At 45.4% G+C, this 27,259-nt stretch overlaps 1 protein-coding gene across 2 annotated transcripts; it reads right to left on the bottom strand.

Moving 5' to 3' along the window:
* Positions 1–1,980: 1,980 nt before the first annotated feature.
* Positions 1,981–27,106, bottom strand: LOC135532473 (prostaglandin D2 receptor 2-like). 2 transcript variants are annotated; one of them, XM_064959975.1, is made up of 6 exons: positions 26,735–27,106; positions 26,050–26,310; positions 8,007–8,233; positions 6,772–6,884; positions 4,579–4,727; positions 1,981–3,212 (listed from the first exon to the last, which is right to left on the bottom strand). In XM_064959975.1, the coding sequence occupies exons 3-6, from the start codon at positions 8,183–8,185 to the stop codon at positions 2,280–2,282; spliced, it is 1,374 nt and encodes a 457-aa protein (XP_064816047.1). In that variant the 5' UTR covers positions 8,186–8,233; positions 26,050–26,310; positions 26,735–27,106; the 3' UTR covers positions 1,981–2,279. The 2 variants fall into 2 exon arrangements, with proteins under 2 accessions (XP_064816047.1, XP_064816048.1); XM_064959976.1 differs by having other exon boundaries at positions 8,007–8,143.
* Between the last annotated feature and the right edge of the window lie 153 nt (positions 27,107–27,259).

Below are 27,259 nucleotides of genomic sequence, written 5' to 3'. Positions count from 1 at the left end.
GTCGTGTTGACCTGGCTCGACTCCACAGGGATTAGCGATTCCACTCTCTGTCTGCCTGTGTCCTAAATGGCCCTATTCCCTCAATGGTGCACTACTTGTAGAGAGCTGGAGAGAGAAAGGCAGAGAGGCAGAGAGAGACAGAGAGCTGGAGAGAGAGAGGCAGAGAGAGACAAAGAGGTGGAGAGAGTGAGGCGGAGAGAGACAGAGAGGTGGAGAGAGTGAGGCGGAGAGAGACAGAGAGGTGGAGAGAGCGAGGCGGAGAGAGACAGAGAGGTGGAGAGAGCGAGGCGGAGAGAGACAGAGAGGTGGAGAGAGTGAGGCGGAGAGAGACAGAGAGGTGGAGAGAGCGAGGCGGAGAGAGACAGAGAGGTGGAGAGAGCGAGGCGGAGAGAGACAGAGAGGTGGAGAGAGAGAGGCAGAGAGAGACAGAGAGGTGGAGAGAGAGAGGCGGAGAAGTGATAGTATTGATGAAGAATCTATTGAACATAATGCAAAAATCCCCATCTAAATCGTTCAGTTTAAACCAGACATATCGGGGGGTTGGAATACGTCTCAATCCTGCCTTTCACATCTGAGGTGGAAAATAGCAGAGCTGCAGCGTTGTTTATCAGACTAGAAGACATCCCAAAGACTGGACTCTTTGCCAAGTGTCTAAAGCTGTCATCAAGGCAAAGGGAGGCTACATTGAAGAATCTCAAATTTAAAATATATTTGGATTTGTTTAACACTTTTTTGGTTACTACATGATTCCATATGTGTTATTTCATAGTTTTCAAGTCTTCACTATTATTCTACAATGTAGAAAATAGCCCAAATCAATAAAAACCCTGGAATGAGTAGGTGTGTCCAAACATGTGGCTGGTCCTGTATTTCCTGAGCGTTCTTATATCTCCTAGATACAGGACAGACACATTAAAACCTTATGATTTGACGCAAGGAATGTATCATTCAATGTGTTTCCATAGGCTTTAGTAGTAAAGGCCAAATTCCATACCTTATCAAAACAGGTTTTTACATTATTTTACATTACCTAGAGAATAAGCAGAAAGCAATTGCAGGATGAAACAGGTAGAAGCTCAAGAGGATCATACATTTAATGCATCAAAACCAATGGTGCTGAAATGTGATGAAAGGGTCAGCTGTGTGAACTGAAAGTAGAAGGTCTGGGATGTGACAGGTCCTACTTTTATGTATCTACTGCTCTCTGGATGTGATACCATCACAATCACTTTATTTGCCAAGAGCATTAACACAAACCCAGAATGTGACTTAGTGGCCAGGTGCTGCCAGCAACAGACAATGTACAGACAGAATACAGACACATAGTCAACAGCGTCATACACAGTATAAATACAGACAACAGACAATGCACAGACAGAATACAGACACACAGACAACACAGTCAACAGCGTCATACACAGTATAAATACAGACAACAGACAATGCACAGACAGAATACAGACACACAGTCAACACAGTCAACAGCGTCATACACAGTATAAATACAGACAACAGACAATGCACAGACAGAATACAGACACACAGTCAACATAGTCAACAGCGTCATACACAGTATAAATACAGACAACAGACAATGCACAGACAGAATACAGACACACAGACAACACAGTCAACAGCGTCATACACAGTATAAATACAGACAACAGACAATGCACAGACAGAATACAGACACACAGACAACACAGTCAACAGCGTCATACACAGTATAAATACAGACAACAGACAATGCACAGACAGAATACAGACACACAGTCAACACAGTCAACAGCGTCATACACAGTATAAATACAGACAACAGACAATGCACAGACAGAATACAGACACACAGTCAACATAGTCAACAGCGTCATACACAGTATAAATACAGAAATCAGACAACTCTGGAGAGTGAAACTGCTGATATGAAAAGGGATATATAATCACATTTTGATTGATTTCTTTATTGATAGACAACTGCTTTCAAGAACACACACACACACAATTTCCACCAAAACGATGTCAGAGAATGAACTCTTTGTGAAGTGGCAGATCATTTTGTTATCATATTAATATTCTACAAACGGTCACAAAAAAATTGAATTCAAGTTAAAGAGAAACAACTAGTTAAACACGGACAGTTATTGAGGAACAGTTAAACAATAGGACAGGATGTAGTAATATACAGCACAGGAAGGACTCCTGGAGGCCAGCAGAACAACAGAGGTGATTCTTATTGTCTCAGTTGATGTCAACAACATTTTCTCATTCTCAGTATATAGTCAGTTCAGAGGGTCCTCTCTTTGCTCCAGGTCTCCACAACTGGCTTTGAAGTTGTGGTTGATGGAGGCAGAGGAGGGCAGATGATCTACCTGGAGATGCGGAGACCCTGGAGTTCCCAGACAGCTTGGTGATGATAATGAGTTCCCTCCCAGGCTCCCCCTTCCCTTCCTCCACCCCTTCCTGATACTCAACCCCAGCCCCCCCTCTCCTACTCCACCCATCCCTCCCTCCTCCACCAGTCCCTCCATCAGCGCCCCCAGACTCTGTCTGATCCGGACGCAGAAGTTGGGACAGCTGAACGCGTACAGCACCGGGTTTAACACCGGGTTCAGGAAGGCAAAGGTCGTCGCTATTGGCAACCCCACCTCCACCAACACGACCTTGGTCGGCCAGTACTGGGCGGCAACCTCAATGAGGCAGAACACGTGATAAGGCGCCCAGCAGAGGGCAAACGTCGCGATGACTGATGTCACCATTTTGGTGAAGCCCCGGGATAAGCCGGGCTCGGTCCGTCTAGAAGACAATTTGACGGAGGTGGAGGTAGGGGTGGAGCATTTTGGGTTGGGGGTGGAGCTTTTGGTGTTTGTGTTGGGTTTTGACTCTCTACGTTCCACGTTGGTAACAATCAAAGCCCCGGTGAGTCTACTACTGCTGTTATTCCTCCTCCTCTTCCTCCTCTGGCTCAGACTGATGCCAAAGAGGGCATAGCTCCCTGCAATCACCACTAGGGGGAGTAGGAACGCCAGGAGCGTCTTGGACACGGCGGTCGCCGCCTGCCGTATCCTACAGTCCCTCTCCAGCATCCCTGGCGACGAGTACAATCCAAAATGGTGGTAGCAGAGCTTCCTTCCGTCCGTCTTCTCCGTCACCGCCCGGAACAGGAAGTAAGGGAAGGTGTTGGCCGCCGCCCACAACCAGCCCAAAGCACACACCTTGGAAGAAGAGAAAGGAGATTAGAAGATGACTTCATTGTCCATTGCATGGATGTCTAACAGAAACGTGTCTTCTGCCTTATGCACTTTAGACATAGTTATTATTAAAGTGTCTACAATATTACAACAACGGGCAACACCCTATTGATGATTAAACACAGAGATACTGGAAACACTCACAGGTCATCATAATACATTATATAATCACATCATCAACGTACGAAAACATAACTAATGACGTAACAGAACTAAGGATGTAACAGAACTAATGACGTAACAGAACTAATGACGTAACAGAACTAATGACGTAACAGAACTAATGACGTAACAGAACTAATGACGTAACAGAACTAATGACGTAACTGAACTAATGACGTAACAGAACTAATGATGTAACAGAACTAATGACGTAACAGAACTAATGATGTAACAGAACTAATAACGTAACTGAACTAATGACGTAACAGAACTAATGACGTAACAGAACTAATAATGTAACAGAACTAATGACGTAACAGAACTAATGACGTAACAGAACTAATAACGTAACAGAACTAATGACGTAACAGAACTAATAATGTAACAGAACTAATGACGTAACAGAACTAATGATGTAACAGAACTAATGACGTAACAGAACTAATGACGTAACAGAACTAATGACGTAACAGAACTAATGACGTAACAGAACTAATGACGTAACAGAACTAATAATGTAACAGAACTAATGACGTAACAGAACTAATAACGTAACAGAACTAATGACGTAACAGAACTAATGACGTAACAGAACTAATGACGTAACAGAACTAATGACGTAACAGAACTAATGACGTAACAGAACTAATGATGTAACAGAACTAATAATGTAACAGAACTAATGACGTAACAGAACTAATGACGTAACAGAACTAATGATGTAACAGAACTAATGACGTAACAGAACTAATGACGTAACAGAACTAATGACGTAACAGAACTAATGACGTAACAGAACTAATGACGTAACAGAACTAATAATGTAACAGAACTAATGACGTAACAGAACTAATAACGTAACAGAACTAATGACGTAACAGAACTAATGACGTAACAGAACTAATGATGTAACAGAACTAATGACGTAACAGAACTAATGACGTAACAGAACTAATGATGTAACAGAACTAATAATGTAACAGAACTAATGACGTAACAGAACTAATGACGTAACAGAACTAATGACGTAACAGAACTAATGACGTAACAGAACTAATGATGTAACAGAACTAATGACGTAACAGAACTAATGATGTAACAGAACTAATGACGTAACAGAACTAATGACATAACAGAACAAATGACGTAACAAAACAGAAAGTAAAACCTTCCAGGCGGCGCTGATGGAGCGGTGGTTCTGGCTCCAGACGGGCCGCGCCACCAGGAGACAGCGGTCCAGAGAAATTGCCGCCAGGAGGAAGGCTGACACAAACATGTTGAGGAAGAAGACTGAGGACTGGGCCGTACACAGCAGACCTAGAGGATAGGATCAACTTTATTGTTCCCGAACGGAAAACAGTGCTGCTGTATTGTAAACAACAATGGCGTAACTCATGTGGGGCTGAGTGGCGCAGCGGTCTAAGGCACTGCATCGCAGTGCTCAAGGCGTCACTACAGACCTGGGTTCGATTACGGGATGTATCACAACCAGCCGTGATCAGGAGTCCCATCGGGCTCCACACAATTGGCCCTATGTTGTCCTGGTTAAGGGAGGGTTTGGCTGGTGGAGGCCGTCATTGTAAATAAGATTTGTTGTTAACTGACTTGCCTAGTTAAATAATGGTTCAATGAAAAATGTGACACATACACTATTAATCTAACATATCTCTCTATACACTACATGACCAACAGTATGTGGATACCTGCTCATCAAACATCTCATTCCAAAATCATGGGCATCAATATGGAGTTGGTTCCCTATTTGCTGCTGTAACATCCTCCTCTCTCATGGGGTCATTGTCATGCTGATACAGGAAAGGGCCTTCCCCAAACTGTTGCCACAAAGTCGGAAGCACAGAATTGTCTAGAATGTAATTTTATGCTGTAGCTTTAAGATTTCCCTTCACTGGAACTAAGGGGCCTAGCCTGAACCATGAAAAACAGCTTCAGACCGCTATTCCTCATCCACCAACAACTTTAAAGATTACACCATGCATTGGGGAAGGTAGTGCTCTCCTTGCATCTGTCAAACCCAGATTCGCCCGTCAGACTGCCAGATGTTGAATCACGATTCATCAGGCTAGAGAAAGCATTTCCACTGCTTCAGAGTCCGATGGCGGCGAGCATTACTCCACTCCAACCGATGCTTGGCATTGCGCATGGTGATCTTAGGCTTGTGTGCGGCTGCTCTGCCGTGGAAACGCATTTCATGAAGCTCCTGACGAACTGTTCTTGTGCTGAAGTGGCTTCCAGAGGCGATTTTTATGCGCTACACACTTCAGCGCTCCCGTTCCCATGAGTTTGTGTGGCTTACCACTTTGTGGCTGAGCCGTTGTTGCTCCAAGACGTTTCCACTTCACAATAACAGCACTTGCAGTGGACCGGGGCAGCTCTAGCAGGGCAGAAATTTGACACTGACTTGTTGGAACGATGGCATCCTATGACGCTGACACGTTGAGCTCTTCAGTAAGGCCGTTCTACTGCAAATGTCTATGGAGACTGCATGGCTGTGTGCTTGAATTTATACACCTGTCCGCAACGGGTGTGTCTGAAATAGCCAAATCAACTCATTTGAAAGGGTGTCCACATACTTTTGTGTATGTAGTGTACATTACCAATACCCATGTCATACATATCTTGTACATACAGTATACATATATATTTAATGCACACTGTCAGTGGCTTACTAGTATAACTCCTACGTATTGCTGTTAATGTATTTCAATGTAGGCGTACCTATAGACACGACAACGGAGAGGCTGTTGTCATAAAGCCTCTAGTCATCAGAATGGCAGAATTTGTCAGCCATTTTATCTGGGACCCTCTATTATTAGGACGTCACGTAGAAGTAGAATTCACTTCTACCCAGCGGTTATAAAGGTTATAAAGGTTATAGAGGTTATAAAGGTTATAGAGGTTATAAAGGTTATAGAGGTTATGAAGGCTATAAAGATTATAGAGGTTATAAAGGTTATAGAGGTTATAGAGGTTATAAAGGTTATAAAGGTTATAAAGGTTATAGAGGTTATAGAGGTTATAGAGGTTATTGAGGTTATAAAGGTTTTAAAGGTTATAGAGGTTATAAAGCTTATAAAGGTTATAGAGGTTATAAAGGTTATAGAGTTTATAAAGGTTATAATGGTTATAGAGGTTATAAAGGTTATAGAGTTTATAAAGGTTATAATGGTTATAGAGTTTATAAAGGTTATAATGGTTATAGAGGTTATAAAGGTTATAAAGGTTATAAAGGTTTTGAGCGGTAAAGGAAGTTAGGTTGAGTTAGCTATATCCCGGAAAACAGGATGCATCTGGTTGTTGGCAACTCTGCTAACGGTGACTGATATATGGTCTATGGGCGTACCTCCCAGCTCCCAGCTGTGTGAGGAGTGCAGGTAGTGTGTAAAGAGAGGGAGGGTCAGCGTAGCCAGGAAGTCTGACAGGGCCAGGTTGAGAACCCAGACAGAGGCCACGGTCCTGTCAAGAAAAAAGAAGGGAATTCACATGATTCCCAACTTATTCTGGTCCCTCCGGACGCCACACACTGTCTAAGCAGAAAACACTACACTGACACAACCTGTGAACCAGGGTAGAATTGAAAGCAGCCAATTCAGGAAATAAACTCATATTACAATTCAATAGTATACAATAATGATATTTATTTTCAGTAACTCCTCAATAAAGTGAAAAGCAGAAGTTATTTTCTTTCTAAGGTTTTTACATGTCTGCATTGTTTATTCAAATCGCTTCCTGAACTGACTGCCTTCATTTAGATTTGAGCCAAACCCTGCTGTGAACACACACACACACGCGCACGCACACGCGCACACACACACACACACACACACACACACACACACACACACACACACACACACACACACACACACACAACCCCCCCCACACCCACCACACACACACAGCAACCCCCCCACACCCACCACACACACACAGCAACCCCCCCATACCCACCACACACGCACACAGCAACCCACCCACACCCACCACACACACACACACACACACACACACACACACACACACACACACACACACACACACACACACACACACACACACACACACACACACACACACACAGCAACCCCCCCACACCCACCACACACACACAGCAACCCCCACACCCACCACACACGCACACAGCAACCCCCACACCCACCACACACATAAAGAAACCCCCAACCACACACACACAGCAACCCCCCCCCACACCCACCACACACACACAGCAACCCCCCCACACCCACCACACACGCACACGCACACAGCAACCCCCCACACCCACCACACACATAAAGAAACCCCCCACCACGCGCACTCAGCAACCCCCCACCCACCCACCACACACATAAAGAAACCCCCACCACACACACACAGCAACCCCCCCTCACCCACCACAAACATAAAAAGAAACCCCCCCACCACGCGCCCACAGCAACCCCCCCACACCCACCACACACACACAGCAACCCACCCACACCCACCACACGCACACAGCCACCCCCCCACACCCACCACACACACAAAGAAACCCCACCACACACACACACAGCAACCACACACCACCAGCCAACCTACCGGCGGCGCAGGCGGAAGCCGACCACCCAGAGGACCAGAGCGTTCTCCAGGATACCCAGACAGGAGACCAGGCCGTGGACCCACACCACCACCAGGTTGACCCCCGTGTTGTTGTTTAGAGAGTGGTCCAGCATGGTCTGGAGGAGAGGACAGAACGCAGAGGGGGAGGAGTTGAACATCCTGGAGGAGAGTGATGAGGAAGTGGAGGACAGTTGGAGGTCTTGGCTCTGGAGGGAAAGAGAGGGATGAATGGGTGGTATATATGCTGTTGTAGAAAGGGCAGACCACAGAGGAGGAGGAGTTAGACATTATGGCTCTGGAGAGAAAGAGAGAGAGGGGGGGAGGGAGGAGAGTGGAGAGAGAGACAGAGAGACACAGATAAGGATAAAGGGTGACAGAAAGAGAGAAATAGTGTGAGAGAGAGAGTGAGAGGGAGAGAGAGGGGGGAGGAGAGGGGAGAGAGAGACAGAGAGACACAGATAAGGATAAAGGGTGACAGAAAGAGAGAAATAGTGAGTGTGAGAGAGAGTGAGAGGGAGAGAGGGGGGAGGGAGGGAGGAGAGGGGAGAGAGACAGAGACAGAGAGACACATAAGGATAAAGGGTGACAGAAAGAGAGAGAGTGAGAGAGAGAGAGAGTGAGAGACAGAGAGAGAGAGAGAGAGAGAGAGAGAGAGAGAGAGAAAGAGACAGAGAGAGGGGGAGAGAGAGAGACAGAGACAGAGAGAGAGAGAGAGACAGAGACAGAGAGACAGAGAGAGGGGGAGGGGGAAATTAGATGAGTGACATGTAATGTCATTGTGACATCTGGTGACATTAACCATGAGTCTTTTCCATGTACAGGCAGACAGACAGGTACCATACATTACTGTAGTGGGCAGAAATCCACTACTGGGCCTATATTTTTTCCATTCCATGAAATAATCCACTTCTGGCCTGTAAATAGGGTACTCTTGACTCATGACATTAACTGTGATTACATTCATCTACAGTATTAACACCTTTAAGATCCTCATCACTGATGATGGGGTGGACCAAGTCTTTTCCTGTTCATGTGATTTGGAAACCCTCATTATCCTGCTTGCAAATCCTTACTGGGAAAAACACCGAAATGACTGTGCCAACTGATTGCTCACACCTGTTACTGCAAGTTTGGATGGCTGTTTCTTAAGCTTACCGTATGCTTTACATTTGAAACAGTTTGGGCATGTATTATGATAACATTTTGTGACGTTTTTGTTAGTTTTGGTCTTTGGCTGTTCGTGCACGTCCATTTGTTTTTGTTAGGATTAGGGTTAGGGTTAGGATTAGGGTTAGGGTTAGGGTTAGGATTAGGATTAGGGTTAGGTAACTGAAGTCTTGGTGATTGGTCAGCAGTACTACTCCTAGTAGGAGTGTATTATGATAACATTTTGTGACGTTTTTGTTAGGATTAAGGTTAGGGTTAGGTAACTGAAGTCTTGGTGATTGGTCAGCAGTACTACTCCAAGTAGGAGTGGGGGAACATGAAGTAAAAAAGTTGAAATGAATGACAGATTTCTTGATTTAGCTTAGATTAATTTTGAGGAAGTGTTTCTGGCCATGCTGATTCCGGCTATTTCTGGCTATGCTGTTGCTATGGTGGCTCAAGAGGGACAAACAACAGTAATACTGCTGCTTTTTTCACATTTTTCATGCAAAAGTCTTTAGGGAGTATGAGACAGTCTCTTCGCCTAGCCAAGTTCTGCTAGGAGCAAACAGAACATATGTATGTGGACACATTTAGTCCTACTGTCATGCATAGGTGTAATAGGTGGCAGGGAAGTCAGGCGCAGGAGAGTCAAACGGAGTGTAGAATGGAGTCTTTTAATAAAGTCCATAGAGTATGCTTCATAACGCTAAGTGTACATAAACAAACAAACATGGGTACAAGGACCCGACGCGCACCTATACAACAATCACACTACACTGACAATAAAACCATCTCTGACAAAGACATGATGGGAAACAGAGGGTTAAATACACAACAGGTAATGAATGGGATTGAAAACAGGTGTGTGGGAAGACAAGACAAAACCAATGGAAAATGAAAAAAGGATCAATGATGGCTAGAAGACCGGTGACGTCGAACGCCGAGCACCACCCTAACAAGGAGAGGCAACGACTTCGGCAGAAGTCGTGACACCTACTGGAATATATTTGTGGTTTTATCATGGGGATTATTTATTTTTGACAACTGTATACTGACTGACCAGAACTGGTGACATCCAAACTTTTACAAATTATTTTCTGCTGGAATCATTGGAATTTCTGTCTTGACAGATTTTGAACAGAATTGAATGTAACATTTTAATTCATTAGAAGACAGAGATTGTTGCGTAATTGCACCAGTGAGTTGATTTCATTTAGTGAGCCAGTGAGACAGACACAGTCATGCACATCTGCACGTCCGCACGCTCAGAGACAGATAGTCAGAGAAGAAGACAGAGATGAGCATGATCACACTTTGCTCTCGAGAACCCATGGCACTAACGAGGCATTCTGCTTTATCCCAAGGGTTGTCAGCTGTGAGCTCTGCTTATCGGTTTGAACTATAGAAACGTCCATAATCATTGGTTGCAATACGGTTTTCGAAACATATGAAACTCATGTTCCATATCAGCAATAAATAATCCTTCAATTAAGGAAGAGACACTTAACATAGAAAGTTAGTACAGATAGCAGGTTAGCACACAGACCATGTGTTAACAGAGACCTAACAGCTGGGGAGAGTTAACAGAGACCTAACAGCTGGGGAGAGTTAACAGAGACCAAACAACTGGGGAGAGTTAATAGAGACATAACAGCTGGGGAGAGTTAACAGAGACCTAACAGCTGGGGAGAGTTAACAGAGACCCAACAACTGGGGAGAGTTAACAGAGACCAAACAGCTGGGGAGAGTTAACAGAGACCTAACAGCTGGGGAGAGTCAACAGAGACCTAACAGCTGGGGAGCGTTAACAGAGACCTAACAGCTGGGGAGAGTTAACAGAGACCTAACAACTGGGGAGAGTTAACAGAGACCCAACAGCTGGAGAGAGTTAACAGAGACCTAACAGCTGGGGAAGGTTAACAGAGACCTAACAGCTGGGGAGAGTTAACAGAGACCTAACAGCTGGGGAGAGTTAACAGAGACCTAACAGCTGGGGAAGGTTAACAGAAACCTAACAGCTGGGGAGAGTGAACAGAGACCTAACAGCTGGGGAGAGTTAACAGAGACCCAACAGCTGGAGAGAGTTAACAGAGACCTAACAGCTGGGGAAGGTTAACAGAGACCTAACAGCTGGGGAGAGTTAACAGAGACCTAACAGCTGGGGAGAGTTAACAGAGACCTAACAGCTGGGGAAGGTTAACAGAGACCTAACAGCTGGGGAAGGTTAACAGAGACCTAACAGCTGGGGAAGGTTAACAGAGACCTAACAACTGGGGAAGGTTAACAGAGACCCAACAGCTGGAGAGAGTTAACAGAGACCTAACAGCTGGAGAGAGTTAACAGAGACCTAACAGCTGGGGAAGGTTAACAGAGACCTAACAGCTGGGGAAGGTTAACAGAGACCTAACAGCTGGGGAGCGTTAACAGAGACCTAACAACTGGGGAAGGTTAACAGAGACCTAACAGCTGGGGAGAGTTAACAGAGACCTAACAGCTGGGGAAGGTTAACAGAGACCAAACTACTGGGGAGCGTTAACAGAGACCTAACAACTGGGGAGAGTTAACAGAGACCTAACAGCTGGGGAAGGTTAACAGAGACCAAACTACTGGGGAGCGTTAACAGAGACCTAACAGCTGGGGAGAGTTAACAGAGACCTAACAGCTGGGGAGAGTTAACAGAGACCTAACAACTGGGGAGAGTTAACAGAGACCCAACAGCTGGAGAGAGTTAACAGAGACCTAACAGCTGGGGAGAGTTAACAGAGACCTAACAGCTGGGGAGAGTTAACAGAGACCTAACAACTGGGGAGAGTTAACAGAGACCCAACAGCTGGAGAGAGTTAACAGAGACCTAACAGCTGGGGAGAGTTAACAGAGACCTAACAGCTGGGGAGCGTTAACAGAGACCCAACAGCTGGGGAGAGTTAACAGAGACCTAACAACTGGGGAGCGTTAACAGAGACCTAACAGCTGGGGAGAGTTAACAGAGACCTAACAGCTGGAGAGAGTTAACAGAGACCTAACAGCTGGGGAGAGTTAACAGAGACCTAACAGCTGGGGAGCGTTAACAGAGACCTAACAACTGGGGAGCGTTAACAGAGACCTAACAGCTGGGGAGAGTTAACAGAGACCTAACAGCTGGGGAAGGTTAACAGAGACCTAACAGCTGGGGAAGGTTAACAGAGACCTAACAGCTGGGGAGAGTTAACAGAGACCTAACAGCTGGAGAGAGTTAACAGAGACCTAACAGCTGGGGAGAGTTAACAGAGACCTAACAGCTGGGGAAGGTTAACAGAGACCTAACAGCTGGGGAAGGTTAACAGAGACCAAACTACTGGGGAGCGTTAACAGAGACCTAACAGCTGGGGAGAGTTAACAGAGACCTAACAGCTGGAGAGAGTTAACAGAGACCTAACAGCTGGGGAAGGTTAACAGAGACCTAACAGCTGGGGAGAGTTAACAGAGACCTAACAGCTGGGGAGAGTTAACAGAGACCTAACAGCTGGGGAAGGTTAACAGAGACCTAACAGCTGGGGAGAGTTAACAGAGACCTAACAGCTGGGGAAGGTTAACAGAGACCTAACAGCTGGGGAGAGTTAACAGAGACCTAACAGCTGGAGAGAGTTAACAGAGACCTAACAGCTGGGGAGAGTTAACAGAGACCAAACTACTGGGGAGCGTTAACAGAGACCTAACAGCTGGGGAGAGTTAACAGAGACCTAACAGCTGGGGAGAGTTAACAGAGACCTAACAACTGGGGAGCGTTAACAGAGACCTAACAGCTGGGGAGAGTTAACAGAGACCTAACAGCTGGGGAAGGTTAACAGAGACCTAACAGCTGGGGAGAGTTAACAGAGACCTAACAGCTGGAGAGAGTTAACAGAGACCTAACAGCTGGGGAGAGTTAACAGAGACCTAACAGCTGGGGAAGGTTAACAGAGACCTAACAGCTGGGGAAGGTTAACAGAGACCAAACTACTGGGGAGCGTTAACAGAGACCTAACAGCTGGGGAGAGTTAACAGAGACCTAACAGCTGGAGAGAGTTAACAGAGACCTAACAGCTGGGGAAGGTTAACAGAGACCTAACAGCTGGGGAGAGTTAACAGAGACCTAACAGCTGGGGAGAGTTAACAGAGACCTAACAGCTGGGGAAGGTTAACAGAGACCTAACAGCTGGGGAGAGTTAACAGAGACCTAACAGCTGGGGAAGGTTAACAGAGACCTAACAGCTGGGGAGAGTTAACAGAGACCTAACAGCTGGAGAGAGTTAACAGAGACCTAACAGCTGGGGAGAGTTAACAGAGACCAAACTACTGGGGAGCGTTAACAGAGACCTAACAGCTGGGGAGAGTTAACAGAGACCTAACAGCTGGGGAGAGTTAACAGAGACCTAGCAGTTGGGGAGAGTTAACAGAGACCAAACTACTGGGGAGCGTTAACAGAGACCTAGCAGCTGGGGAGAGTTAACAGAGACCTAACAGCTGGGGAGAGTTAACAGAGACCTAACAGCTGGGGAGAGTTAACAGAGACCTAACAGCTGGGGAGAGTTAACAGAGACCAAACTAGAGTTAACAGAGACCTAACTGGGGAGAGTTAACAGAGACCTAACAGCTGGGGAGAGTTAACAGAGACCTAACAGCTGGGGAGAGTTAACAGAGACCTAACAGCTGGGGAGAGTTAACAGAGACCTAGCAGCTGGGGAAGGTTAACAGAGACCTAACAGGTGGGGAAGGTTAACAGAGACCTAACAGCTGGGGAAGGTTAACAGAGACCTAACAACTGGGGAAGGTTAACAGAGACCCAACAGCTGGAGAGAGTTAACAGAGACCTAACAGCTGGAGAGAGTTAACAGAGACCTAACAGCTGGGGAAGGTTAACAGAGACCTAACAGCTGGGGAAGGTTAACAGAGACCTAACAGCTGGGGAAGGTTAACATAGACCTAACAGCTGGGGAGAGTTAACAGAGACCTAACAGCTGGGGAAGGTTAACAGAGACCTAACAACTGGGGAGAGTTAACAGAGACCTAACAGCTGGGGAAGGTTAACAGAGACCAAACTACTGGGGAGCGTTAACAGAGACCTAACAGCTGGGGAGAGTTAACAGAGACCTAACAGCTGGGGAGAGTTAACAGAGACCTAACAACTGGGGAGAGTTAACAGAGACCCAACAGCTGGAGAGAGTTAACAGAGACCTAACAACTGGGGAGCGTTAACAGAGACCTAACATCTGGGGAGAGTTAACAGAGACCTAACAGCTGGAGAGAGTTAACAGAGACCTAACAGCTGGGGAGAGTTAACAGAGACCTAACAGCTGGGGAGCGTTAACAGAGACCTAACAACTGGGGAGCGTTAACAGAGACCTAACAGCTGGGGAGAGTTAACAGAGACCTAACAGCTGGGGAAGGTTAACAGAGACCTAACAGCTGGGGAGAGTTAACAGAGACCTAACAGCTGGAGAGAGTTAACAGAGACCTAACAGCTGGGGAGAGTTAACAGAGACCTAACAGCTGGAGAGAGTTAACAGAGACCTAACAGCTGGGGAAGGTTAACAGAGACCTAACAGCTGGGGAGAGTTAACAGAGACCTAACAGCTGGGGAGAGTTAACAGAGACCTAACAGCTGGGGAAGGTTAACAGAGACCTAACAGCTGGGGAGAGTTAACAGAGACCTAACAGCTGAGGAAGGTTAACAGAGACCTAACAGCTGGGGAGAGTTAACAGAGACCCAACAGCTGGAGAGAGTTAACAGAGACCTAACAGCTGGGGAAGGTTAACAGAGACCCAACAGCTGGAGAGAGTTAACAGAGACCTAACAGCTGGGGAGAGTTAACAGAGACCCAACAGCTGGAGAGAGTTAACAGAGACCTAACAGCTGGGGAGAGTTAACAGAGACCAAACTACTGGGGAGCGTTAACAGAGACCTAACAGCTGGGGAGAGTTAACAGAGACCTAACAGCTGGGGAGAGTTAACAGAGACCTAACAGCTGGGGAGAGTTAACAGAGACCTAGCAGCTGGGGAGAGTTAACAGAGACCAAACTACTGGGGAGCGTTAACAGAGACCTAACAGCTGGGGAGAGTTAACAGGACCTAACAGCTGGGCAGAGTTAACAGAGACCTAACAGCTGGGTAGAGTTAACAGAGACCTAGCAGCTGGGGAGAGTTAACAGAGACCTAACAGCTGGGGAGAGTTAACAGAGACCTAACAGCTGGGGAGAGTTAACAGAGACCTAACAGCTGGGGAGAGTTAACAGAGACCAAACTACTGGGGAGAGTTAACAGAGACCTAACAGCTGGGGAGAGTTAACAGAGACCTAACAGCTGGGGAGAGTTAACAGAGACCTAACAGCTGGGGAGAGTTAACAGAGACCTAGCAGCTGGGGAGAGTTAACAGAGACCTAACAGCTGGGGAGAGTTAACAGAGACCTAACAGCTGGGGAGAGTTAACAGAGACCTAGCAGCTGGGGAGAGTTAAAAGAGACCTAACAGCTGGGGAGAGTTAACAGAGACCTAACAGCTGGGGAAGGTTAACAGAGACCTAACAGCTGGGGAAGGTTAACAGAGACCTAACAGCTGGGGAGAGTTAACAGAGACCTAGCAGCTGGGGAGAGTTAACAGAGACCTAACAGCTGGGGAGAGTTAACAGAGACCTAACAGCTGGGGAAGGTTAACAGAGACCTAACAGCTGGGGAGAGTTAACAGAGACCTAACAGCTGGGGAGAGTTAACAGAGACCTAACAGCTGGGGAGAGTTAACAGAGACCTAACAGCTGGGGAGAGTTAACAGAGACCTAACAGCTGGGGAGAGTTAACAGAGACCAAACTACTGGGGAAGGTTAACAGAGACCTAACAGCTGGGGAGAGTTAACAGAGACCTAACAGCTGGGGAGAGTTAACAGAGACCTAACAGCTGGGGAAGGTTAACAGAGACCTAACAGCTGGGGAGAGTTAACAGAGACCTAACAGCTGGGGAGAGTTAACAGAGACCTAACAGCTGGGGAGAGTTAACAGAGACCTAGCAGCTGGGGAGAGTTAACAGAGACCTAACAGCTGGGGAGAGTTAACAGAGACCTAACAGCTGGGGAAGGTTAACAGAGACCTAACAGCTGGGGAGAGTTAACTGAGACCTAACAGCTGGGGAGAGTTAACAGAGACCTAACAGCTGGGGAGAGTTAACAGAGACCTAACAGCTGGGGAGAGGTAACAGAGACCTAACAGCTGGGGAGAGTTAACAGAGACCTAACAGCTGGGGAAGGTTAACAGAGACCTAACAGCTGGGGAAGGTTAACAGAGACCTAACAGCTGGGGAGAGTTAACAGAGACCTAACAGCTGGGGAGAGTTAACAGAGACCTAACAGCTGGGGAGAGTTAACAGAGACCTAACAGCTGGGGAAGGTTAACAGAGACCAAACTACTGGGGAGCGTTAACAGAGACCTAACAACTGGGGAGAGTTAACAGAGACCTAACAGCTGGGGAGAGTTAACAGAGACCTAACAGCTGGGGAGAGTTAACAGAGACCTAACAGCTGGGGAGAGTTAACAGAGACCAAACTACTGGGGAGCGTTAACAGAGACCTAACAGCTGGGGAGAGTTAACAGAGACCTAACAGCTGGGGAGAGTTAACAGAGACCTAACAGCTGGGGAAGGTTAACAGAGACCTAACAGCTGGGGAGAGTTAACAGAGACCTAACAGCTGGGGAGAGTTAACAGAGACCTAACAGCTGGGGAGAGTTAACAGAGACCTAACAGCTGGGGAGAGTTAACAGAGACCTAACAGCTGGGGAAGGTTAACAGAGACCTAACAGCTGGGGAAGGTTAACAGAGACCTAACAGCTGGGGAGAGTTAACAGAGACCTAACAGCTGGGGAGAGTTAACAGAGACCTAACAGCTGGGGAGAGTTAACAGCTCATGTTTCATTTGCAGTGGACATTACTGTCAGTCCTCAAAGATGAAATGACTCTACTGTTTGAGATTGGTTGACATTTTCATCATGTTTTCTCATCAAAGTAAAAACTAAACACCCACAGTCAGTAATCTGATCTCTGATCTCTGTGAAAACATTCGATTTTGTCTCATAAACTTTGAGACAAATTGATTATATTTACACATCTCACACTCTCTATTCTACTAATCATAAAGCATTTCATTGAGGTTGGGTGTGTGGTGGGACGGAGGCAGAGGTGCACCCCCCTTTTGGTCCCCGGGACCAGGATTGAGAAACACTGACTTTGTACAATGTAAAAATGTCCATGACCTTGAGTATCCATGACCCATCTAACTGTCTGCAACTGTACCAGGTAACCTGAATATGTAAATCATATAATAACCTAAAACATGACCCATCTAACTGTCTGCATGAAATATCCTAACAGCAAACTGGAAAAAGATCTACTCAGAACAGCAGTGTGACAGTAAAAGGTGATTCAAGTCTTTTTCTGACTCTGTATCTCTCTCTATGACGTGACTTCTTACTGTTGGCTACCGAGGAAGCAGGGAAGGAGTGTGTGACATGTTTTGACATGTTGTCACAGTGGGGAAAACCAAATATTTTCAAAAACTCCTTAAAAGGTCTGTTTTGACAGAGATCAGATCATCCACTGACTGTGGGTGTTTTGTATCTCCTTTGACGAGAAAACGTGATGAAAATGTCAAACAATCTCAAACGGTAAAGTCATTTCATCTTTGAGGACTACCAGTAATGCCCACTGCAAATGAAACGTGCTGTTAACTCTCCCCGGCTGTTAGGTCTCTGTTTACTCTGATGATGTAGAAGTAGAGAAAACATGAGTGTGTGAATATGAATCCCACCCCTCTACTATATATAGCCTCCTACTACTGTTGAAGTGCCACTTCCTGTCTCTATATCCTCCTCATGTTTTCTCTAGCACTTCATTAGGAGTAGAATATCAGTGGATGATCTGACCTCTGTCAAAACATTTGGTTTTCCCTCCTGTGGCAGCAACATGTCAGATCCTGTTGCTGTAGTATATCTCCTAGCTGCATACCAGACCAGGTCTTGGTATGACTGAGCGCTTGTGCAATTCTGACAGACAGGGCGTATTCAAAACACTCGGGCATGCCAAAGACAAAGTCAGGGGGTGAAAGCCAGTGGTTTAAAGAGACCATTTAATGTTTTAATCAGACTATGAAATCAACATAACAACAGTAGACCTGTGACATGGCACATTTATTTGAGGTGAGGTGGGGATGGAATGGGGGGGTGCGCACGCGGTTAGAGGTTAGATGTCAGCATATCAGCATTGAAGGCAGTGTACACACACACACACACACTCCTGTCAAATTGCGGTATAAAGAACCCAGAATAAATACATGTTAGTATGCCATGCCTGTACATGAACAGCTAGACATCCTGGTTAGTTGACTTAAATAAATCCACCCACTCTGCAGCAGCATGACATCACCACTCTGGAACAACAACAACATGACATCACCACTCTGGAACAACATGACATCACCACTCTGGAACAACATGACATCACCACTCGGGAACAACATGACATCACCACTCTGGAACAACATGACATCACCACTCTGGAACAACATGACATCACCACTCTGGAACAACATGACATCACCACTCTAGAACAACATTACATCACCACTCTGAAACAACAACAACATGGCATCACCACTCTGGAACAACAACAACGTGACATCACCACTCTGGAACAACAACAACGTGACATCACCACTCTGGAACAACAACAACATGACACCACCACTCTGGAACTACATGACATCACCACTCTGGAACAACAACAACATGACATCACCAATCTGGAACAACAACAACATGACATCACCACTCTGGAAGAACATGACATCACCACTCTGGAACAACATGACATCATCACTCTAGAACAACATGACATCACCACTATGGAACAACATCCCATCACCACTCTGGAACAACAACATGACATCACCACTCTGGAACAACAACAAGATGACATCACCACTCTGGAACAACATCACATCACCACTATGGAGCAACATGACATCACCACTCTGGAACAACAACAACATGACATCACCACTCTGGAACAACATGACATCACCACTCTGGAACAACATGACATCACCACTGGGAACAACATGACATCACCACTCTGGAACAACATGACATCACCACTCTGGAACAACATGACATCACCACTCTGGAACAACATGACATCACCACTCTAGAACAACATTACATCACCACTCTGGAACAACAACAACATGACATCACCACTCTGGAACAACAACAACGTGACATCACCACTCTGGAACAACATGACATCACCACTCTGGAACAACAACAACATGACATCACCACTCTGGAACAACATGACATCACCACTCTGGAACAACAACAACATGACACCACCACTCTGGAACAGCATGACATCACCACTCTGGAACAACAACAACATGACATCACCAATCTGGAACAACAACAACATGACATCACCACTCTGGAAGAACGTGACATCACCACTCTGGAACAACATGACATCATCACTCTAGAACAACATGACATCACCACTATGGAACAACATCCCATCACCACTCTGGAACAACAACATGACATCACCACTCTGGAACAACAACAAGATGACATCACCACTCTGGAACAACATCACATCACCACTATGGAGCAACATGACATCACCACTCTGGAACAACAACATGACATCACCACTCTGGAACAACATCACATCACCACTCTGGAACAACATCACATCACCACTCTGGAACAACATGACATCACCACTCTGGAACAGCATGACATCACCACTATGGAACAACATGACACCACCACTCTGGAACAACAACAAGATGACATCACCACTCTGGAACAACATCACATCACCACTATGGAACAACATGACATCACCACTCTGGAACAACAACATGACATCACCACTCTGGAACAACATCACATCACCACTCTGGAACAACATGACATCACCACCCTGAAACAACATGACATCACCACTCTGGATCAACATGACATCACCACTCTGGAACAACATCCCATCACCACTCTGGAACAGCATGACATCACCACTATGGAACAACATGACACCACCACTCTGGAACAACAACAAGATGACATCACCACTCTGGAATAACAACATGACATCACCACTCTGGAACAACATGACATCACCACTCTGGAACAACATGACATCACCACTCAGGAACAACATGATATCACCACTCTGGAACAGCATGACATCACCACTCTGAGACAACATGACATCACCACTCTGGAATAACAACATGACATCACCACTCTGGAACAACATGACATCCCCACTCTGGAACAACATGACATCACCACTATGGAACAACATGACATCACCACTCTGGAACAACAACAACATGACATCACCACTCTGGAACAACATGACATCACCACTCTGGAACAACAACAACATGACACCACCACTCTGGAACTACATGACATCACCACTCTGGAACAACAACAACATGACATCACCAATCTGGAACAACAACAACATGACATCACCACTCTGGAAGAACATGACATCACCACTCTGGAACAACATGACATCATCACTCTAGAACAACATGACATCACCACTATGGAACAACATCCCATCACCACTCTGGAACAACAACATGACATCACCACTCTGGAACAACAACAAGATGACATCACCACTCTGGAACAACATCACATCACCACTATGGAGCAACATGACATCACCACTCTGGAACAACAACAACATGACATCACCACTCTGGAACAACATGACATCACCACTCTGGAACAACATGACATCACCACTCGGGAACAACATGACATCACCACTCTGGAACAACATGACATCACCACTCTGGAACAACATGACATCACCACTCTGGAACAACATGACATCACCACTCTAGAACAACATTACATCACCACTCTGGAACAACAACAACATGACATCACCACTCTGGAACAACAACAACGTGACATCACCACTCTGGAACAACATGACATCACCACTCTGGAACAACAACAACATGACATCACCACTCTGGAACAACAACAACATGACACCACCACTCTGGAACAACATGACATCACCACTCTGGAACAACAACAACATGACATCACCAATCTGGAACAACAACAACATGACATCACCACTCTGGAAGAACGTGACATCACCACTCTGGAACAACATGACATCATCACTCTAGAACAACATGACATCACCACTATGGAACAACATCCCATCACCACTCTGGAACAACAACATGACATCACCACTCTGGAACAACAACAAGATGACATCACCACTCTGGAACAACATCACATCACCACTATGGAGCAACATGACATCACCACTCTGGAACAACAACATGACATCACCACTCTGGAACAACATCACATCACCACTCTGGAACAACATCACATCACCACTCTGGAACAACATGACATCACCACTCTGGAACAGCATGACATCACCACTATGGAACAACATGACACCACCACTCTGGAACAACAACAAGATGACATCACCACTCTGGAACAACATCACATCACCACTATGGAACAACATGACATCACCACTCTGGAACAACAACATGACATCACCACTCTGGAACAACATCACATCACCACTCTGGAACAACATGACATCACCACCCTGAAACAACATGACATCACCACTCTGGATCAACATGACATCACCACTCTGAAACAACATCCCATCACCACTCTGGAACAGCATGACATCACCACTATGGAACAACATGACACCACCACTCTGGAACAACAACAAGATGACATCACCACTCTGGAATAACAACATGACATCACCACTCTGGAACAACATGACATCACCACTCTGGAACAACATGACATCACCACTCAGGAACAACATGATATCACCACTCTGGAACAGCATGACATCACCACTCTGAGACAACATGACATCACCACTCTGGAATAACAACATGACATCACCACTCTGGAACAACATGACATCACCACTCTGGAACAACATGACATCACCACTCAGGAACAACATCCCATCACCACTCTGGAATAACAACATGACATCACCACTCTGGAACAACATGACATCACCACTCTGGAACAACATGACATCACCACTCAGGAACAACATCCCATCACCACTCTGGAACAACATGACATCACCACTCTGAGACAACATGACATCACCACTCGGGAATAACATGACATCACCACTCTGGAACAACATGACATCACCACTCTGGGACAGCATGACATCACCACTCTGGAACAACATCACCACTCTGGAACAACATGACACCACCACTCTGGAACAACATCACCACTCTGGAACAAAATGACATCACCACTCTGGAACAACATGACATCACCACTCTGGAACAACATCACATCCCCACTCTGGAACAATATGACACCACCACTCTGGAACAACATGACATCACCACTCTGGAACAACATGACATCACCACTCTGGAACAACATCACATCACCACTCTGGAACAACATGACATCACCACTCTTGAACAACATGACATCACCACTCTGGAACAACATTAGATCACCACTCTGGAACAACATGACATCACCACTTTGGAACAACATCACATCCCCACTCTGGAACAACATGACATCACCACTATGGAACAACATGACATCACCACTCTGGAACAACAACAACATGACATCACCACTCTGGAACAACATGACATCACCACTCTGGAACAACATGACATCACCACTCTTGAACAACATGACATCACCACTCTGGAACAACATTAGATCACCACTCTGGAACAACATCACATCACCACTCTGGAACAACATCACCACTCTGGAACAACATGACATCACCACTCGGGAGTAACATCCCATCATCCACACTTCTCCTAACCTGGCAGCAGTGTTGGAGAAGCTACTCTGAAAGTCTAGATTTACCAAGCTACCAATTTATTCACACTGGAAGAGGTTAAGCTACACTAAAGCTACCCTTAAGAAAAATGTGTACTGAACAAAAATATAAATGCAACATGAAACAATTATGACAATTTTAATGAGTTGCAGTTCATATAAGGAAATCAGCCAATTTAAATAAATTAATAAGCCCTGATCTATAGATTTCATGACTGGGCAGGGGAGCCAGACCCAGAATGAGTTTCTCCCCACAAAAGGACTTTATGAAAGACAGAAATACTTCTCAGTTTCATCAGATGTCCGGGTAGCTGGTCTCAAACAATCCAGCAGGTGACGAAGCCGGATGTGGAGGTCCTAGGCTGGCGTGGTTACACGTGGTCTGCGGTTGTGATGTCGGTTGGACGTACTCCCAAATTCTCTAAAACAACATTGTTGCCAGGGAATTGAATGTTCATTTATCTACCATAAGCCACTTTTTACCAGGTAAGTTGACTGAGAACACTTTCTCATTTATAGCAACAACCTGGGGAATAGTTACAGGGGAGAGGGATGAATGAGCCAATCATAAGCTGGGGGTGATAAGGTGACAGCATGAGGGCCACATTGGGAATTTAGCCAGGACACCAGAGTTAACACCCAGACTCTTACAATAAGTGCCATGGGATCTTTAGTGACCACAGAGAGTCATGACACCTGTTTAAAGTCCCATTCAAAAGACTGCACCCTGCAATGTCCCGGGGCATTGGAATGTAAATTTTTAGAACAGAGGAAAGGGTGGCTCCTACCAGACCCCCAACACCACTTCCAGCAGCATCTGGTCTCCCATCCAGGGACTGACGAGGACCAACCCTGCTTAGCTTCAGAGGAAAGCCAACAGTGGGATGCAGGGTGGTATGCTGCTGTCTACCAATGCACCAAAGTTGCACTGGTGTAATGCTCATGCTGTTGAATCAGCTTCTTGATATGCCACACCTGTTAGGTGGATGGATGATCTTGATAAAAGAGATATGCTCACTAACAGGGACGTAAGCTTTTTTGTTCGTTTGGAACATTTCAGGTATCTTTTATTTCAGCTCATGAAACATGAAACCAACACATGTTGCGATTATATTTTTGTTCAGTACAGTTTCCTTAACTAAAGTTACACTGAAAAAGTAGTTAACTACGTCCTAAATACTCAGTGAAAGATTATCATATGTAAATCTGAATTGTCATACTATACAAACTGCAAGAACCGAACCCTTTGAGGTCCTCAGTTAACAGAACGTGTAATTTAGCCTATTTAACTAAAAAAACTATGATTCGGGTGAGAATTTGCCAGGTCTGAAAGGAAATTATTGCCTACTTCACCCATAAAGCAATTAACTCCTGAAAACACTAACTAGATTTTAATTGACTATTTTAACTACCACCAAGCTACTGCAAAATGTACATGGCCTGGCAATGAAGTTCAGATGACGGAACACTGCACTGTACATGGTGTAGTGAGTTTACAGCGGCAGGGTTGTGAGTTTCATTCCCACGGCCACCCACACGTACACCTTGGATTAAAGCATCTGCTGGGTGGCAGGGTTGTGAGTTTGATTCCCACGGCCACCCACACGTACACCTTGGATTAAAGCATCTGCTGAGTGGCAGGGTTGTGAGTTTGATTCCCACGGCCACCCACACGTACACCTTGGATTAAAGCATCTGCTGAGTGGCAGGGTTGTGAGTTTGATTCCCACGGCCACCCACACGTACACCTTGGATAAAAGCATCTGCTGAGTGGCAGGGTTGTGAGTTTGATTCCCACGGCCACCCACACGTACACCTTGGATAAAAGCATCTGCTAAGTGGCAGATATTGTTGTATCATGTACCAGTTATTACATAACATCATGGTTCTCATTACAATGGAGTTATATTCCGTCATCAGTAGTTTATCAACCAGTTTATAGAAGAGCAGCCGGGTGTCGAACGGACCAGGGTGGAAATGCTACCAGATTGATATTACATCTTTGTGTTTTCGATATCTACAGTAATTTATATGTTGTTTTAAATAGGTAGAATGGAAGTGGTACAATTCAGATTAAAAGTTGCTTATTGACTACACCTTAACACTGCTAGCCATAATACTGCTCTCTGGCAACTAACTACTGTTGATACTGACACCTGGAATAATAACTAGTGTAGTCATACTAACTACTGTTGATACTGACACCTGGAATAATAACTAGTGTAGTCATACTAACTACTGTTGATACTGACACCTGGAATAATAACTAGTGTAGTCATACTAACTACTGTTGATACTGACACCTGGAATAATAACTAGTGTAGTCATACTAACTACTGTTGATACTGAGACCTGGAATAATAACTAGTGTAGTCATACTAACTACTGTTGATACTGAGACCTGGAATAATAACTAGTGTAGTCATACTAACTACTGTTGATACTGACACCTGGAATAATAACTAGTGTAGTCATACTAACTACTGTTGATACTGACACCTGGAATAATAACTAGTGTAGTCATACTAACTACTGTTGATACTGAGACCTGGAATAATAACTAGTGTAGTCATACTAACTACTGTTGATACTGACACCTGGAATAATAACTAGTGTAGTCATACTAACTACTGTTGATACTGAGACCTGGAATAATAACTAGTGTAGTCATACTAACTACTGTTGATACTGACACCTGGAATAATAACTAGTGTAGTCATACTAACTACTGTTGATACTGAGACCTGGAATAATAACTAGTGTAGTCATACTAACTACTGTTGATACTGAGACCTGGAATAATAACTAGTGTAGTCATACTAACTACTGTTGATACTGACACCTGGAATAATAACTAGTGTAGTCATACTAACTACTGTTGATACTGAGACTATCTCTCTGTACCTGTAGCTACTGATGGTGAGTTAGCTCTGGTTACACTCACCAAGTAAACTGTAGTATTCTCAGTTGTAGGAGTGTTGTGTTCTTTCAGTCATTCCGGTATTCAGGTGGTTTGATTAAAGTCGTCCCCCTCCTCAGTGCGTGGTGATCCTGCTCGCTCTGTCACAGACATCTATGGTTCCTGCTCTGTCTCTTTCTACTCCTGTCTCTTTCTACTCCTCTGTCTCTGTCTACTCCTCTGTCTCTGTCTACTCCTCTGTCTCTTTCTACTCCTCTGTCTGTCTACTCCTCTGTCTCTTTCTACCTCTTTCTACTCTGTCTCTGTCTCTGTCTCTGTCTACTCTGTCTCTGTCTCTCTGTCTTTCTACTCCTCTGTCTCTTTCTACTCCTCTGTCTCTCTCCTCTGTCTCTGGAATCTACTCCTCTGTCTCTTTCTACTCCTCTGTCTCTTTAACTACTCCTCTGTCTCTGTAATAACTACTACCTCTGTCTCTTTCTGGAATAATAACTACTCCTCTGTCTCTTTCTACTCCTCTGTCTCTGTCTACATACTAACTCTGTCTCACAGAATAATAACTTCTACTTTCTACTCCTCTGTCTCTTTCTACCTGAATCCTCTGTCTCTTTCTACTCCTCTGTCTCTTTCTACTCCTCTGTCTCTTTCTACTCCTCTGTCTCTTTCTACTCCTCTGTCTCTTTCTACTCCTCTGTCCTCTGTCTCTGTCTACTCCTCTGTCTCTGTCTACTCCTCTGTCTCTTTCTACTCTCTGTCTCTGTCTACTCCTCTGTCTCTTTCTACTCTCTGTCTCTTTCTACTCCTCTGTCTCTGTCTACTCCTCTGTCTCTTTCTACTCCTCTGTCTATTTCTACTCCTCTGTCTCTGTCTACTCCTCTGTCTCTTTCTACTTCTCTGTCTCTGTCTACTCCTCTGTCTCTTTCTACTCCTCTGTCTCTTTCTCCTCCTCTGTCTCTGTCTACTCCTCTGTCTCTTTCTACTCCTGTGTCTCTTTCCACTCCTCTGTCTCTTTCTCCTACTCTGTCTCTGTCTACTCCTCTGTCTCTGTCTACTCCTCTGTCTCTTTCTACTCCTCTGTCTCTTTCTACTCCTCTTCTCAGGGCTCGTCACCATAAGGGGTGGAGCGAGAGAGGGAAGGAGGGGGGAGAGGAAAGGAGGGAGAGAGACCAATGAGAGAATGAGGGGGTGGGTGTGTGAAAAAAGGGTGAGGGGTGGGTGTGTGAAAAAGGGGTGAGGG

Source organism: Oncorhynchus masou, unplaced genomic scaffold (genome assembly GCF_036934945.1).
Source record: "Oncorhynchus masou masou isolate Uvic2021 unplaced genomic scaffold, UVic_Omas_1.1 unplaced_scaffold_1876, whole genome shotgun sequence".
Lineage (NCBI taxonomy): Eukaryota > Metazoa > Chordata > Actinopteri > Salmoniformes > Salmonidae > Oncorhynchus > Oncorhynchus masou.
This window is presented reverse-complemented; position numbering and strand designations above follow the sequence as displayed.